The sequence below is a fragment of the Acartia tonsa genome, chromosome 2, assembly GCF_053477335.1.
Source record: "Acartia tonsa isolate MP-2025a chromosome 2, ASM5347733v1, whole genome shotgun sequence".
In the NCBI taxonomy this organism is placed as follows: Eukaryota; Metazoa; Arthropoda; class Copepoda; order Calanoida; family Acartiidae; genus Acartia; species Acartia tonsa.
In genome coordinates, this window is record NC_137261.1 from 39,888,038 (window position 1) to 39,906,331 (window position 18,294).

The 18,294-nt window shown below is 31.5% G+C and overlaps 3 protein-coding genes across 3 annotated transcripts; 1 reads left to right on the plus strand and 2 right to left on the minus strand.

Moving 5' to 3' along the window:
• Positions 1–75: 75 nt before the first annotated feature.
• MED10 (mediator complex subunit 10) lies at positions 76–1,515 on the minus strand. Its single transcript, XM_080150826.1, has 4 exons — positions 1,395–1,515; positions 976–1,098; positions 531–652; positions 76–213 (listed from the first exon to the last, which is right to left on the minus strand). Exons 1-4 carry the CDS (start codon positions 1,464–1,466, stop codon positions 114–116), a joined length of 417 nt encoding a protein of 138 aa, XP_080006952.1. The 5' UTR covers positions 1,467–1,515; the 3' UTR covers positions 76–113.
• LOC145311826 (replication factor C subunit 4) lies at positions 1,504–8,517 on the minus strand. The gene is made up of 9 exons (XM_080150819.1): positions 8,373–8,517; positions 7,922–8,039; positions 7,663–7,816; positions 7,420–7,551; positions 6,851–6,952; positions 6,568–6,723; positions 6,339–6,404; positions 4,160–4,242; positions 1,504–2,443 (listed from the first exon to the last, which is right to left on the minus strand). Exons 1-9 carry the CDS (start codon positions 8,439–8,441, stop codon positions 2,244–2,246), a joined length of 1,080 nt encoding a protein of 359 aa, XP_080006945.1. The 5' UTR covers positions 8,442–8,517; the 3' UTR covers positions 1,504–2,243.
• A 1,555-nt stretch (positions 8,518–10,072) lies between these two features.
• On the plus strand, positions 10,073–12,182 carry LOC145311808 (uncharacterized). The gene is made up of 3 exons (XM_080150796.1): positions 10,073–10,221; positions 10,565–10,669; positions 11,159–12,182. The coding sequence occupies exons 2-3, from the start codon at positions 10,572–10,574 to the stop codon at positions 12,027–12,029; spliced, it is 969 nt and encodes a 322-aa protein (XP_080006922.1). The 5' UTR covers positions 10,073–10,221; positions 10,565–10,571; the 3' UTR covers positions 12,030–12,182.
• The last annotated feature ends 6,112 nt before the right edge of the window (positions 12,183–18,294 follow it).

The following is an 18,294-nucleotide window of genomic DNA, read 5'->3' on the forward strand; positions in this document are numbered from 1 at the left end:
GAACACCTAAAATATGCACCATGTCTTTGATTCTTTGTCTTTATGTTAATTAGTCACAATCACTTTTATTATTAACGATCACTTTTATCTACTTATTTCATAGAAACTGTTGATTATTGGTTTGATCTATCCTCCATACGAACAGCTCTGTAGTATTTAAGCTCACTTGGAAAGACAGCACTTAGTTCTACCAACAGATGAGCTTTAAACATTCTGAAAATATGATACACATAAATGTACGTGAATGATTCCTGAACACTTCTACATATCCTTTTATGTAAGCAGTAAGGTTTTTGATCTGAAGCTAAATACTTTGAAAAATGCTGGTCCGACTTGGTGTACTTTGCAGGGAAGCTTAAAGCGTGTTTTTATGCTTCTATCCAGACATTTCTCGCCCACCCTTAAAGGCTGGGAGCGAAGGAACTAGTTAAAACCAGAGTAACACTTAATGCTACAATACAAACGTATTTATATTTAAAATTGCTACTTTAATTCTAAAAAAGAATGGAGATACAATGACAACAACATACCTATAAGCATTGATTTTTCCTTTTACTTCCTCATTCTTGGAATGAGCCTTTTCCATACAATCCTTGGTAAACAATTGAGGATTTCTGCCAGCGTCTATGTAATCAAACACTTCCAAAGGTACCTAAAATAATAATAAGTTAGTTATGTAAGCAAAAAGTTTCACATTGACACTCATATAAAGCAACTGCCATGCCTAAAATCAGTGCTGTAACTCTTTTTTAAATTCTTTTTTGGTTGTTTTTCTTTGTATTTTATGTGTGGAGTCTAAATTGTCTTATCCGTCCTCCCCCTTTTTTGTCTAAGTACAGTATGGGAAATTAAAGTTGACATGCTTGGTTTTTAAATTCTCAGCACACTCCTGTGCTTTTCCTCCAAGTGCCAATCAACCCCAACCCCATTCTAACTTTTACTGCCAATGTCATTTCCCGCCCTGAGTAATATTACCTGAATATCCTGAACACTTGGTCTGAGTTTATCAATCTCTGCCAGATCCCTACAGATTTGTTGAAGCTTCTGATTCAGAGCAGGTTGGCCTTGAGGCTGAAAGTCACTTACAACAATACGAACCTAAACATATTATTCACCGTTGGTCAAAACCATAGAAAAGAAAAAATAAAATGGTTGGCCAAAACAAAACGGCAGAGCAAAACTAAACTAACACGTTGAAAACCTGCCTTAATGGAAGAACTTCAATTAGATATAGCTCATGCCCCCTCTATTCTTTTACTTTAATAGCAGAACCACTGCAGTCGTAACAATTATAGTACAAGTTTTGTATATTTATGCATAAGTAACTTAGGCGGATGGACAGCCGATTGGGGTTTTTATAAAGATTTTAATCCCAAGAAATATTTCATCCCCACCTGTCTAACGTTTTCAATAGCACGTTCAAGTTGTTGCTCCAATTGTTCCAGCGAGGCACCAGAACCAGACATTGTTAACTATAATCACAGCATCACATATAATCTGAAACTTATTTAAAATATATTTATAAGGTTTTAGATCTTATTGAATTACACGAACTATGCGACGCTATTAAGTAATTTGGTTTGTTGTATATTTTATAACTTTTCATTTGCTTTAAAGTCATTTGTTTATATACAGGCTATTGAAAAAATTCAGGTTTGAACGTTGTAAGCAGCATATTTGGCTTTGATTGAATGGCTAGTTTTATCTTTGGTCCAACCCCCTTCAAAGAAACCGTACCAGAAGTAACAAAAAAACACTTAAAATGCAAAGAAAACTACTAGTCGTTTAATTTTTTCATATCAACAAAATTAAATTAAATCAGACAAAAAAATAGTTAGTGCAAAATTTTAAAAATATGGGAAATACGATGCGGAAAATCCATGTAATTCAATAACTATCATATCTAAATTGATTTATGCATAATACAAAATTATGTATAAAAATGCGAATTAAGTAGAAAAAAACATAATACATAAAGGATAAGCGTAATGGGTTACGATACAAATTCATACATTTGTTCACAGGTGTTTTGAAATACTTTTTTTCTTTTGTTTTAATATTCTTTAAAAGTATTAAAATGCTTGGTAGGTAATTTATTAACATGAATTTTTATATGTTGCTTTTAAAGCTATAAAATAAAGACGATCTTAATAATAAAACTAATGTTAACATTATACTTTACCCATTTTAAGTTTTTTATATCTCGTCTTTTAATTTTATTTTTCAGATGAGGTATCATGAATTCAAGCAACAGTGGCCAAAATCTGCATGATATGTGTGGTCACATCCATCAACTGCAGATACTCATCCGCCCCCTCAATCAGTCGGTGCTCGGCTACGGCAAGCTTCTCAGCTAGGGCCGATTTCTGTGTGTCGGTCATACCGCCGTCGTTCATGATCAGACGTTCGTGCAGTTGATTAATCAGTTGGCTGATAGAAAATCCTAAAATAAGTGAGGTTTCAATAACAAAGAGACAGTAGGGGATAAAAAGAAAAGACAGATATTAAATTAAGTAAGAACGGGGTATTTCTACTAAACGCATTAGAAATTAAATTAGCGTTTCAAGTATTTATATCTGTTCAATGACAATGTCTGCATTTATTAGTATCTTAATATATTATCAAGTAGGTACGATTTTAACGTTTCTAGTATGACGCGGTATGGTCCAGACTCGTACCTGAAGACCCGCTATCATTTACGCTAATTCTTCGTTCTTTTATAATAATAATGAATAAAAACCAGTAATCAGTAGGCTATTAACTTCAAGATTAAAATTAGTTATTCATTAAACGAATAAATGGATGTAAAAAAGGAAAATTGCAAAGAAAATATAAAAATGAAAATAAATAAAATGAAAATAATTTCATGCATCTCTGATTTTAATAAATTAAAACATTTAGCTGCAAGATTTCCCCCTAACCTAATGTTCATAACTTTCTCCCATAAACTTGTTGATACCCCCCCCCCTCTCTTCTGAAATTGCTTTCTACAGATAAGAACAAGTATCATGAAAAAAAAAATTTGTTTATAGATAAAACTAATATTACCGACTCTAGTTTAGAGTTAAAATAAATAAAATATATATCAGGGTTCCATTTCTATATGTATGGAACAAATAAAAGCATGATATTTTTTTCTTTTCTTGGAACTTGTAATTATCTATGATCACTGCTCACCCTAGAACCAGAAAAAAAACTTTTAAATGTGAAACGAAGCAGAAAATCTTGTCAACTTTAATTTCCCTTGCTGTAATACACAAACAAAATTCGGATCCTGAAAAGAAAACGAAGTAGCAGGTTTCGTCGTATTTTGACAGTGGCTTTTCTCTAATTTCTAGCTCCTGCGGAGGCTCTAACCCTGCGGGGCAATCATTAACATTTACCTTACCTAACCTATCAAAAGCTCTTGTGAAAATACAACGAAATCCACTACTTCGTTCTCTTTCCATGATCCAATATTTCAAGTAGGGATGGCAATCCGTCAAATTTTTGGACCGGATTCGGATTCTTACAAGAATCCGTACAAAAAAAGCGGATTCCCGCGGATTCAAGATTCATATTTTTTGCGGTTTCCGGATTCGGGATTCTAACAATATTTTAAAATGCTTTTTTTAAATTTAAGTGCTACATGTGTCCTAAAAACTAATGTTCTTGGTGTTCTCTATAATTCACTTCCGAGAATCAAACCAGATTTTAAATAATGATAATCTTTGCCCCCAGAAAGGCGAAATTAAAAGAAGAAAAAAATCAAGACGCTAATTTTAGCCTACTAATTAAGAATCTGAATCCGCTATTAAAAAACAGATTCCGGATTTGGATTCCAAAATTGGGCGGATTCCGGATTCGGATTGCCAACCCTAATTTTAAGTCATGTAATTCTTTTCATTTAGAACAAGGAGAAAAATATTAGGGTAAAGAGGATTCAAACCTATCCATATACTTGAAATTTAGAATAAAACAACCTAAACCGATCTTGGATTGAAAAGACAAATAAAACCTTACCACTTAACATAAAATTGTTGGTTTCTTAAATAAAAAATAAATAAAAAAATATTCTTTAACTGTTCAAATAATAAAATATTACATTTTATGAAAGCTTCATCTTGGTGATAGTAAGTTTACAGTGATTGTGTTTAAAACGCAAAAAAAAATAATTTACCTTCGCACATAAATTCCTCAACTTGAGTTTGAAGTCTCTCAAAAGAGTTTAGCTGGCAAGTATCCAGAAGTCCATCTATATACCTAAATTATTAAATACATTTTATCTTTAGAGTCATGTCATAAGTTTATTATTAAAGTATAAGAGTTGTACAGATATCATGCACGTGACAATTAAGTATCGAAACCACTCAATAATCTCCCATCTTACACAATCAGGGAAAGTTGCGTGAATGTTTTCAACTGAGAAATTCGAGTTGCCACATGGGGACTTGAACACGAACTATCACCACCATAACTCAATGCATTGACAGTTCACGGTTGGTTTTTTATTAAATGAATAAGTTAGGGTACAATGTTTGGCACTTTCGATATAAGTAAATGATAACAACGAAGCCACAGAATACGATAATACCTTCAGAAAAATCGATGAAAATAGTTTTCATACTAAATTTTGTTTTTTTATATTTTTTCTAAAATGTCATGACAGAAGATGCAAAATGTCGTCTTAGTTTTTTGAAAGGATTAATCTTCTCTGAAATCTAAATTATCAAAATATTTTTTTTGGTAAATGATTATACGATATATGTCAAACATTTTATCAGAAAGAAATATTTAAAATTGTGAAGTAGAAACCTGAATAATTTTTCTTGTGGAAATAGTTTTCTGCAAATGTTGATAAACATATGTCTGCTAGCATTAAGATGTTTGTACTGCCAATACACGTTGGGTTTTATTTAAAGAATTTCTTTAAAATGTTTTTTTTTACATTGTATACCAATAACGCAATATTTGCTATCAGAAAACCCCTGACTAAGACTCGCCTACGACCCGATCTTTTAGGATTGCTTTGTAATTTACATTTTTGAAAGTCTTTCAACACTGAACAGTATACACAGCAAATTCTCTCTTTTTTAACTAACTTTCCGAATAATATACCTAAAGCATTTGAATTGACAAAGGCTATGCTAATATTTTTACCATTCAAGTTTATTTAATATTCTAATAAATAGCGCAACCCTCCAAGTTTATGACTACTTTTCATGAACATATGATCTAAAGAATAAGCTCTGACGCAATGTCATATAAGGATATTATAATATTCATTAAAAAATTGTTATTTTTGCATATATGTTACATTTTACAGTGTTTTGTGGCTCAAAAGAAAGACAATTAAAAATTATTTCATATTATATAGTTTAAATTACATAAGATAACCTAGAAATAGTAAAAAATTCCCTTTCTTTTTTTGTCGCAAAAGAGAATTCAACAAAGATTTTCATTAAAAAACACCTTAGTGTAAAAATTAAAAAGTTTAAACATGGTCACAAAAAGATTCAATTAGTTTATTAAATGTTTCATTTTCAGCAAATGACGATTAATCTCTATTACAAAGAATAAAGTGTAAAAAGATATTCTCGTTTTAATTTTAAGCAACTTAAAATGCATTTTAATACCTTTTAATGATTTATTTTTTAAAACATCATTTTATAAAATGTTATTGATTTTTAAAGTTATAAATTAGAATGTTTTTAAATTTTGTTAACATTTTGTTTTAAATGTAGAAAATTGGTAATTCTAAACATTCAAAAAATGATTTTATTAAATTTTCATCACTTAAATTGCATGTTTGATGAAATTTTCAACTGATAATTCAAGAAAAATCGTTTAGGTTTTATTATATTTTACTTTGAAATGTTAAAAAAATATATTATTGTCAAAAATGTGGAAGTTATACTTTCCTCAAAAAAAGACCTAAAACATGCAAATTAACACGTGTAATGAGATTTTTTTTCTTTCAGGTTTAATTTTAAGTAATTATTGATATTTTTTGTAAAAAGGATTTTATATAAAAAGTTTTAAAACTCGAGTTATGTAGTGGTTCTAAAAAAGGTTGCGAATTTATGCAATTTTCTTGCAAAAAAAATTTTCTAGGATTTTAAAAATAGCAAAGGGTGTTATTAGACGTACTTACAGATACAATTGCTAAGTCATTTTGGCCAAACACTAAAATAAAGTTTTGACATCTGAGGGTCCAACCGTGAGTTGACACTGAGCTACGACGCCCCTTCTTTCATTGACTTAATTTAAGATTAAAGTAGGATAGTTGTTGCTGAACAATTTAAGGACAATGTACATAATGGTGTCCTTGTTATTAGTTTCCATGGTAAAACTTGTACCTGTCAGGAATGACTCCAGATATCTCGTACACGTCCTCCTGGTGGATTTCAGAGCCTCCTTTCAACCTGAATATACATATGACTAAAATAAAAGTAGCAACTTTACAATCAGATGTTTTTTTTCTCGAAGAACGAATTTTTTCTAAAATTGGTTAACAAGTTATTTTATCAATTTCTGACATTTGGAATTTTGTACATATAAATTCTAGATTTAATTTTTGGAATGTACCTATAACAAGATTGAAGGGTAGTTATGGCCTTCCTAAGATCTCCCTCGCTAGTTTTAATAACTGCCTCAATGCCACGCTCAGTTATGTTCACATTCTCAGCTTCTATGATCATTTTCAACCTTGTTTGGAGAATGTCGTGGGCCAACGGCTTAAATCTAAATTGTAAAGAAATTAAGAAATAATATTAGAAAAACACTGCATTGTTTCTGAGCTTCACTGCAATAATATTTTAACTCTTGTTAACAAAACAAAATATGCATTTTAATTAGTGTTTATGTTTACCTAAACTTAGCACATCTTGAGGTGATTGGTTCAATAATTCTGCTCACATAATTACAAATCAAACAAAACTTTGTAGTTCGTCCCTCTTTCTCCATGGTTCGTCTAGAATACATATTAACAGATTAATATACAAAACATAATACATATGTTTAAGTATTAGTAATTGAAAAAGATTTTAAATGTTAAAACTTGCAAATCTCAATTTTAAGACATACATATAATAATACAAATTTTAATTAAGTCTCAGTATGTATCATTTATTGCCTTGTGAAATATTAATGTTACAAGCAGCTACGCCCTTAGCATCTTTGTAAAAGGCAGAGTGGCTAGAAAAATTGAAGGTTACCTAAAATAAAGAACTTCAGTTCAATAGTTATTGAGACCTTAAGGTTCAGACAAAAACCTCTTAGTACTCTAAATAATAGGAAAAAGGATTTCTTGTAACACATGCAAATAATTTTTTCTTCTTCTAATTTTCGTATAGGCCCATATTTATATTTTCCTGCTAAAACATTACATTATAAAAAATTAACTTTACAAGGACATTTCATTGAACCATCCCTGTTTACCTGAGCGCACTCTGAGCATCCTTAGTCATACTGTCAGCCTCGTCCAGAATGATAATCTTAAAGGCCGGACAAGGTTTTCCATCAGGACGAGTACCAGATGCAGATAGCTGGGCAAAGTTCTTTACTTTCTCTCTATATAAAAGAGAAATATGTTTTTTTTTGTATTCATTGACATGTTTTCTTTTCGAACATCATTGATATGTTTTAGCAAATTGTTTGAAGTAGAAATTAATAATCTTTTACCTGACAACTTGTATACCACGTTCATCGGAGGCATTCAGTTCAAGAATCCTTTCTCTGTACATATCACCAAACAGGTCCCTGGCGGCCGCTAGAATTGTACTTGTCTTACCAGTACCTGGAGGCCCATAAAACAACAGGTTTGGTAGATCAGCTCCTAAAAAGACAATTTTTTGAATATATTTAATAATATAATGCATATAATTTCAAGAAAATAATTATAATACAACATAAAGTCTCATGATTTTAAAGTAATAAATACCTTCCAAACTTTTCTTGAGAACTGAAACGACTTCATCCTGATACGCGACATCAGTGACAGTCTTGGGTCTGTACTTTTCCACCCACGGTACTGGTCCTTTCTTCTTTTTTACAGAAATCTACAAACACAAAAATAACTCAAGTAATCATGTCATTATCAAAAATAAGGACTAAGGTTTTTGGTTAACATTTATAAAGATACAAGGTAATTTAGATCTTTTGAAAAATGCTAAATCCATTATCTGTTTTGGGACCCTACCGGCAAATATTAAAAATGAACATTCATTTACTAAATATTTTCACCCTTAATCTGAATATGTACATTGTACAATTACATATGACACATATTTATAAATGGCTTTACACTTTGAATCTTTTCTTATTATCAAAATAAATATAACTATTTTTAAAAATGGATTTTTTCCTAATTACCACTTAAATTAAAACAATACCTGCTTAGAACCCCCTTCTTCCGTTTTCTCCTTCCGTTCAATTTTGCCACCTTTCAAGAATGCGTGCATTTTAATAATGTTCTATTTTACAAACCTGGAAATTGAAGAAAACAAAATTTAAATACCTTGAAGAAAAAAAACATATAAATAAAAGAAAGTAACCTTTAAGAACTATTAAGGGCGGGGGGGAGTTCTGACACATTTGCGTAAACCTGGTGTATAGGCTTTATCTTTGGACTGAGAGGATAGGTTAATAGGGATAAAATCATTCTTATAATATGATGAATTTCCCCCAGATTTAAGATTTTTTGGATAGGCCTCCAGGTTCCAGAGCTCCAGGCCTCCAGGTGGTCTCTGTACAACTACTGGCAAAAAATTAAAAATAAGATTTTTTTGAAGAGTTAGAGGTTAACTTATAAAACAAAATATGCTTCTTTTTAATTATTTTTCACATATTTGAAGAAAAAGCATACATATTTTGTCTCAAAAGCTGACATCTAACTCTTAAAATTTTTATTTATATTTTTAAATTGTACAGAGACCACCTAGAGGCCTGGAGCTCCGGAACCTGGAGGCCTATCCAAAAAATCTTAAATCTGGGGGAAATTCATAATATAAGAATGATTTTATCATTAATAACCTATCCTATCAGTCCAAAGATAAAGCCTATACACCAGGTTTACGCAAATGTGTCAGAACTCCCCCCCACCGTATCACACATTAAAATAAATTTGACCGGTGAATATTGAATTAAAATGCATATTTTTGTAACAATTAAAAACTCACGACATAAAATAACATCTAAAACTTAAGACATAATAAAACATTTATTTGATTTTAACAATAAATTAATTAAAAACTGAAATTGAGTTTTAAGTATTTAAAATCATGTACTCAAACAAATATTACATGATTCAACATTTTAAAAATATATATATATTATATAGTATGTATGTTTCTTTCTTAATGGAAATTGTAGTAATTGAAATAAAAAGACTATATTATATTTGCATTTAGTATGGTGTATTATATAATTTTGATTATAGGAAACAATTTTAGCATTATGAAATCACTGAGTTTCTAAAATTCTATCCCATTTTCAAGTTGAGTGAATCCTTCCCAGAAAAATTAAAATGGCAGAGTGACCAACTAATAAACGCATACATTTTAAATTATACATTATTTATTTATATTCACATAAAAATATTTTTAAAATTACAAATAAACAATAAAATGTGAGTTTGAATTCAATTTCATTGGTTAAATTGTCGACAAAATATCAAAAACAATTATAAATATCAAAAAGTGAATAATTGAAATAAAAGTTTGTTAACTCTGTTTTCAACTCTAAGCACAGAAATGCCGCGTATAACTTCTCACGAAAAGATTATTCGACAGCAACTGGCCGATTTGAATGTAAAAAATAATTGAACAAGGCGATTTTAGTCTCTGAATTCGATTCTAAATGAAAGAAATACATTTTTATAGGAGGTTGTGAAAGTTTAAGTTTTAAATTAGTGTATAAAAAAAAGAAAACTAAACTAAAATGTTAAATTTGATATTTTTGTTTCCGGCGAACTTTATTTTGTCTGCATCTTGGCGCAAAACACAAATGTAAACAAAACAAAATAATGGATTGTGCCAATATAATTAAACTTTTAATTTTTATTGAAAGCTAAGCTTTCCTTTGATTAGGCTCTGTATTCGTATGTTCGTCCGTACGCCACAGTTAGTTCTTTTAGTTAATAATAGGCATATTAGATTTGGCCTATCGATCTTATACTTTGCAGGATGATGATTCCTTAATAGTTCGGTACAATCTAGGAAGTAAAGCAGGAACCTATAAATAGTAAGTAAAACCTTTACACACCGTTTGATTTTAGAGCTTTGATGTTATTATTATCACTTTTTGAAAACATCCATAAAGGCAAAGATCATACGTTCAAATGCTCGCTATTGAAATGTTGATACTTTTCATGCATATTGTCTAATGCCTGCGTACGTAAGATGGGTTTGATCGTCGTAGGAACTGGAAATTCAAAAATCACTGTATTATGACATCTAGCTGCATCACTTAACTATTTATGTCAAATATATTGTATCATGTTTTAATAAAATTAACATTACCAAACCTTTTCTTTAAAGAACATTAAATATGAATTGCTCCCAAATGAATTATTTTTTTTATTAAGATGAAAAATGGTTAAACTAGACCACCTTCCAGTTTTGGCTGTACGAGTTGTATTTGAATACCTGCCTTTTAGAGATATCAAGCAACTGAGACTTGTCAACAGAAGGTTTGTAGATATTATTGTTTAATCACGGCATCTAAACCGACTAAACCACCCAATATACAATAGTAACCGACCGTTCTAAAAATTCCCAGGGATGATATTTGCTATTGGTCGGAGAAGAGGTGCATCAATATTTATGATAAAATAATCCCCACCCCCTTTAAACAAAAACAAAATTTGCGAAGCTGTAGATCCTAGGGGGCGCAGCCACCGGTGTTAAAAAATATCTATCAGAAAGTTTCTACCCAATGTATTTTCCACGAATATGCTTAACAAAAAGGAATTTATTTTATGCTTTTTATTACACATAAATTCTTAATCTGATCCCCGGCTGGCTCACTGTCTACAATGGAACTATGTTAATGAAAAGCTTTTTTTCCTGAAATTGTGTTTTAATCGATTGCATTAATGGCATTTCAGAAAAATCAATATGATACTATAACCTTTGAATTATTTCCATGACATCTTGAATTAATGGAAATAAACTTTCAGGTTAAATGATCTTGTAAAGAAACTGAAGTGGGTATGGACCATAAACGGAACAAGAAATATTCGACAAATTCCAGACTTTGTTAAAACCTCCAGCCACAACATATCTTTACAATTTTACGAGAATTCAAATGAAGGAAAGTTTGTTGAAGTGGCGAATATGTTTGGGGAAAGAGTAACAATTATTAATAGAATATATTCGGAATCAAAATATTCCTATGATGTAAATTCCAATCTGAACAATGTGAGACATATAGATTTGTGTACAAAAGGCAGGCAAAGGTACAAAGTGAATGTTCCCTGGCTTTCAACAATATTTATGAATTCGTATTTAATATTACAAACATTGGATTTATCCAATGTTAAACTGGACTTTATGTATGACATCGATGATGGCATGGTTCTACACAACTTGAAATATGTGAAACTAACAACTGGAGTTATTCCTAAACAATTTTTTCTTACATCAATACCGAATCTTCGTGTATTGACATTAAAGATGTGTGATATTCCATTAGATTTGAAAGAACTTGGCCTAGGATTTAGCATGGTCAGGGAACTATGCATTTATGAATGTACAGGGAATGTCGTTGCTTTAGTTATGGAGATTTCTAAGAGATCTCACAATAAACTTACGTCTGTAACATTAGAATCAATTTCACAACCTATACCTGCAGAATTCTTTGAATTTAGATTTTTGTCAATGAGAGAACTTGTTTTGCAAGGCCTGCAATTGCCTGAAAAGATATCAACTATAGACACAAGTTTTTCAAGAATTCAAGACTTTGGCGTATATATGTGTCAAGGCATAGCAACGCTAAATACTTTGCTTGATTGCTGCCCAAATGTTGATATTGTGCAAAATCACTTGTGATTTATTAGTTGATATTTATATTTGATGTTTATAACATCCATCATTGAGACTATGCATTTATTTGTTTATAATTTTATTTTACATTTCATAGTGTTTTTTTTTGTAATTTGTTTTATTTATTACTTAAATAAAGGAAAAGCTACAAGATAAAAATTTGGTTATTTATTAAACAAATACCTAAATAAATACATTCATACAAATAATATATTTGATTACTAATTTGTTTCTTACTAACATGTTAATCTATTACAATTTTAACAATTTTACTAATAATTACAATATCAATATTAACTGATTGTAAATATCCTTTTACGTTTTATTAGTTTTGTTTTGTAGAATATTAAAACTTTTTCATCCGTCAGAAGCCAAAAAACTGGTGTTAAATAAGATTCAAGTCTTTTTAGTAGAACTAAAGCTTTGCATGGATCTGAACTGGAATCTGAAAAAGTATTATTGAAATGTAACAAAAGAAAAGGGAAAATTGTCAACTCTCAAATTAGTCCTACTTTATATAGTTAACGTTTTTTGAAAGTCTCACTAATCACTAAGGGGGGGGCCCGGGGGGGGGGTAAGTTCTGACACTTTTGCCTAAACAGTGATTATAGGCTTGGCTTTGTCTTTGGAGTGAAAGGATAGGTTATTTCACAAAAAAAGTTTCCTTTTGGGATTTCGCTTTCCTATTTTTCCAAAAAAATTTGGATTTGCCTTCCAGGTTCAGGTGCTGCAGGCCTCCAGGTTGTATTTGGACACGTAAAAATGATTTAATTTTTTTTTTTTTGAAAGATAGAAGTCAAATTATAAAACAAAATATGCATCTTTTTGAATGTTATTTAAATATTTGAAGATAAAAGATGCACATTTGTTTTATAAGTTTAAATTTTTTTTTCGTCTTTACCTATCCAGAGACAACCTGGAGGCCAAATCCAAATTTTGGTAGAAAAAGGAAAACTACATCCCAAAAATAAACTTTTTTGTTAAATAATCTATCCTTTCACTCCAAAGACAAAGCCTATAATCACTGTTTACGCAAGTGTCAGAATTTACCCCCCCCCCCCCTGATTGAGCTCTATGTTTTAGGTAAGTGTTACAGAGGTCCCTTTATGATTTTCTTAATACGCCATTTTCTCTTTGATTACATATCTTTTGGTTGTTTTAGGCTATTTTTACTGACATCACCCCCCCCCTAGATGCATGGGGCGCAGCCGAATGAATAGATATCTGATCTACCTTATGGAAAATGTCCTTTATTGACAAAATTATTGTCTTTCTGCTTATAATTTTTATTATTAAACGGAGTATTTTACCTTGTAAATGTTAGTTTACCTGAAACTGCTAATATTGTGGCAACAGCTAGAAGTATTGACCAAGTAGAGGTTCTTAGTACCATTGTTTTTATACTCTCCCTGATGGAGTGCAGGAGAACTTTCATCCAGGGTTTGGGTGCTGGTTCTTGATTAACATTTGAGGAGCTCGGATTTCTTAAACAATTCTTAAGTCAAAAATTTTGTTTCTCATATACTAATATAATAAAAATTAAGATGTTGCTATACTTTGTTAAGCATTACTGAAAACTATTTAATCTAGTTCTTTTGAAATTATTTTTTTCCTAACAGTTAATTTAACTTTCCTTTTCACGCAATGATGAAAAATAAACCTTACCTATTTTTGTTTCCCTTAGTATTAGACCCACTTGCTGTTATGTCATAAGCTTTTTCAGTAATAACTTGTTTGTTATTATTTTTCTTGATGTTTGATTGGTGTTCTATTTTTCTAATTGTGATCGGACAAGATTGAATATTTACCTCATTTGACTCAATTGTGTCTTCTTCAATCACAGCTATACTATCTTGGAAAATATCTAGAATATCGCTGGAATCTTTATGTTGAGGTAAAACATTTGATTCATCTGTGGCTTCAATATCATCAAAATTATTTTGTGTTTCTTCATTGTTCTCTTTGATCTTAAAAGTTAATTCCTTTTCTTGAAATCCTGTAGAAACAAACGAGTTCTCTTTGCTAGCTAAGATCTTTTCACTTGGGTTTGAGATCTTCTGATTTTTTGAATTTGTCATGGCAGTAGTGTTTGACTCTGCAGTACTGGAGGAAACCTTACCCTTTCTATCATTATTGATTTTCTTTCCATACTTTTTCATAATTCTAAAGAATCCTAATAGAAATTTGATGGTTTCAAAAAGTAGGATAGCAGCCATAATAATGCGCATGGTAGGGTAAGAAGCACATCCCTGACAACCAATAGGATACACATTATCCGCCTGATCATAAGCTTCACAGAGAGTCATGTTGCCCACAGTTGAGTTATTTAATTCTGGTACACAAAATTCTCTTTTAAACTCAGCTTGATAACATTTTAGTGATGTTTCGTCCCTGCAGCCACCAAACACAACAATGTTAATTCTTATAATTAGATCCACCAAAATAAGACAAATAACACTAATTGTGGCAATATTGACTGTAATGTTTGAGTTTAGTTTTACATAGAAGTCTATCCTCCAATTAAGAATGACTTTGGCTAAAGAGGTGCAGAGAAAGGTTGTAGTGTCAGCTATAATAAAGAACCTAGTAGACAAAGTATATAAAAGAAACCATGGAAAATTGACAAGTTCCAGGCATTCAGTTGTTATTAAGTTAGCCAAGTAAAATGTGTAAGTTTGACATGTAAAGAGTAACTTGGCTACAGAGTTCATCAATACAAATCTGGTCAAAATTCAAACAAAGATGATTTATCCAAAAGATCAATAATTATATTCAAATGGTAAAATAGAAAAAAAGTAGAGCCCTATGAGATAGTTAATTCTGCATGGCAGAACAAGATTTGTACAGTCAGTTTACAGTCCTTAATAAACAATTCACTTCTCAGAGGTAAGGCATAGATGAATGTCAGTTTGTATGCGGTAGCTAGGAAGTAAGGAAAGTGTCGCTTACATTCAATAGCAATAGACAATAGCCTCAAAATCGATGCACATCCCCAATATGATAAAAAAAATTGCCCCTTCAATAGTAAATGAACCAAATATAAAAAGTAATGAACCAACCAATTAAAATTCTCCAGAAGTCCCCAAAGGTTTTAAGTCAACGAATAAGAATACAATAATATATTGTATGTCCCCTTCCCGCTCCCTGTTTATAAAATGCAATTGTTCTTGTTCTCATATTTTGAAAACTATGTACAGGGTGCGGCAAATAAGACCGGACAAATTCTAACTTCAAATGAACATAAAATCGTCAATTTTAAAGATTTTATTGAATTTTAAAAACTGGCAAGCAAAATAGGTATGTGACTATTAGATTATTCAATAAAATCGCCGCTAGCCCTAATTACCGCCTCCTCAACCGCCGGCAGGTCCAGGTCAAAATGTACCTGTCCAAGCTGGCGTAGTTCTCCTTGATAGTGGCAATTAGGGAGGTCTTTGTGGTATGGGCACGTCTATTGGTGCATGCTTCAAAGTAGCCCCAGGCCCAAAAGTCCATTGAATTAAGATTGGGCTACTGGGAGGCCACATTTCCTTAAGAACTTGAGTAACTGCAGGATCCAAATTCGCCCAACTTTCAAGCCACCCTTATACACGGAGGCTCTTATTTGGACCACAGTTGAGCTAGAACGACGTTCTTTACCTTTTTAGAAATGGCATGAAGTTTCAGCTAGGGTTGTCAGTTCAACCCATAGTCTAAAATGCGTTTTAAAGTTCAATATGTATCCCTAAAGTCAAGAACCGAGAAATTTTCACGATTTTTGACGTTTTTTACATTTCAAAATCTGCCCCGTTTCACTTTGCTGGAGTACTACGGCCAAGCCATTTCAGATAGAGAGCTCTAGTCATTTTTAGTGTCTTACTTATGTATCTAACAGTATCCCCAGCAAGTTGCATAACTCTAACTCACCTACAGATGGGCTGAGGTTAGATTTAGTGGGCCCTAGTCGAGAATCCAGATTAAACCACCGGCGCATTTGGAATCTGCCTTGTAGAACTTATGCGCGGCCAGCTCGTTGTACACGTCCATCTACGTCCAAAGATTTTTATTTGCTAAAAGGTCATTACCTAAGCTTTTTATAGTGTGGTCAAACGTCCTGATTGGTCAAGTAGTATTGTCGCTATGGCCGTTTAAAGTTTGTCCGGTCTTATTTGCCCCACCCTGTATATAGTAGAAAAAAATTTATTCTGCGAATTATATGCTATAAATGTCCTTGTAGAATAGGAAAATAAAGCTTGGATAACTTTAAAGTTTAATACATTTCATAGAACTACCCCTTCCATTAAAATGTTAACTTTTGTTAAAATTTAATTTCTTTGTTTTATTCCTGTCCAATATTGTAAGCTCAATAACACTTCTCGTTTTTATATAGGAAATATAACAAGCTGAACTAAAAACTGAAATAATCCAAAATATTCCATCAAAGATAATAACATAAGTGAGAGACATAGTTCCAACAAATATGATGAAAATTGCATAAAAAGCTAGAAAAATCTTTAAAAGTAATGAGGTTATTGTTTCCAATTTCTGAACTTCTTTCATGATTTAATTCTGTAATAAAATACAATAACTTTATAAGTTTCAAAAATTTTATTCTGTATACTAAATTAACAGGGTCTGTCTGTGCGACTACGATTGTGCATGTCCGATAAGATCTTATAAACGGATTGACCGACTTTTTCACAATTTTTACGTCTTTCTTGGTCAAGAGAATATGTATGGGCTATTTGGGGTCGGGGGACAGGGTGGTGAAGAGAGTGAGACAACACCCCCCCCCCCAAAAAAAAAAAAAATTAATAATCAAAACAAGGATGATTATGTTCAATAGTAGAGAAGCTATTTTAAATTATAGGAAAAATATAAGACCAACTCGGCTGATACCAATAACAAAATTAATTCGAAAAAAATCACATGACCTATACACAATTTCAGCTGTCGTTGGGGGCCATCACTTGGGAGAATTGACGACCTTTACATCTGCCTCCAAAATATTATTTTAGATTTATTTCGTTTGTTGGTTTTACCTTATTCCTGCGCAGGATTAAAGGAAGATTTTGAAAATTAAGAGGGGAAAAGGAAAATGATATAATTCATTCAAAGGCATGCAGACGTTGGTTGTATAAAGCTCCTGGCAAAATTAAGAGAGGGGGGGGGGGGGCAATACACTTTGAACGCCACTGCTGATTCATTTTATATCAGTGCAGTGCAGTAAAAGTTATAATTTTTATTTGTATAGGGGGGGGGGATTTATTTTCTTGGGGTGATATTCTTTGAGAGGGTTGTTTTTACCCTCCCCCATTAAATAACTGTTAACTTTCCTAGGACATATGAAAAGCTACATTGTAAAGGAGAATCATATCGGTTCAGCGGTTTGCGATATCCTTCGTTACTCACAGACACACTGAAATCTTGTTCCCTTATTATCAGAATTAATTTAACAATTTGTGAATTTGTTTCGATGAAATTAAGATGATTATTATTATTTCATAAAGAACTTCTCTATAGTAACTGCTCGTTCGAACTTTTTTGTTAGAATAACTTATCAAAATATTTGATATTCCTTTTATACAATAATTATATTTTATTGTGATGGGAACAATCATACAATTATTAGATTTGTTAACTGGAACAATCACTCTAAAAATATTTTTAAGAATAGAATAGATGAAAAATATTTTCAAGGTGGCATAAACATCTTCAATGTAAAGGATGTTCTTATACACTTTTTGAAGCGAAGCTTTTCTATAATAAGGCCGGTCGGTCCGTCCGTCCGTACCGGATTGCTTTTTGTTTATTTAGGCATGTTAGAATTGTCCTATCGATTTCAAAATTTGTGTGATGATTCCTGTATAAGTTAAGTACGATTTAGAAAGCGTAGAAACTCTATAATCATTACCAGAATGTCTGTACGTCCATTGAAACATGTTGATTTTTAAAAAAACAATAGTTAATGTGAAATAATCGTCCGATTTTCGGAGTACTGATTCCTATTACAATAAGGTACAATATTATAAGCGAATCATCTCTGTAATCAAGTCCTAAAAATGTCAGCATGCCCGAAACAGAATTCTGTATTTAAGTTGCAACAAATTTACGTATAATTTGGTCATAACTTATTTATTTATATTTTGTATATTTAGTTCTGACACTCTACAAGAGTTAATGTTCGTCTGTCAAACCTTTTCATAGCATCGCTTTTATGAATGTTGTCATCCTTGTTCGAACACAAAAAATTACTTAAATCTTTAAATCTGAAAAGCTGTCTATAGTTGTG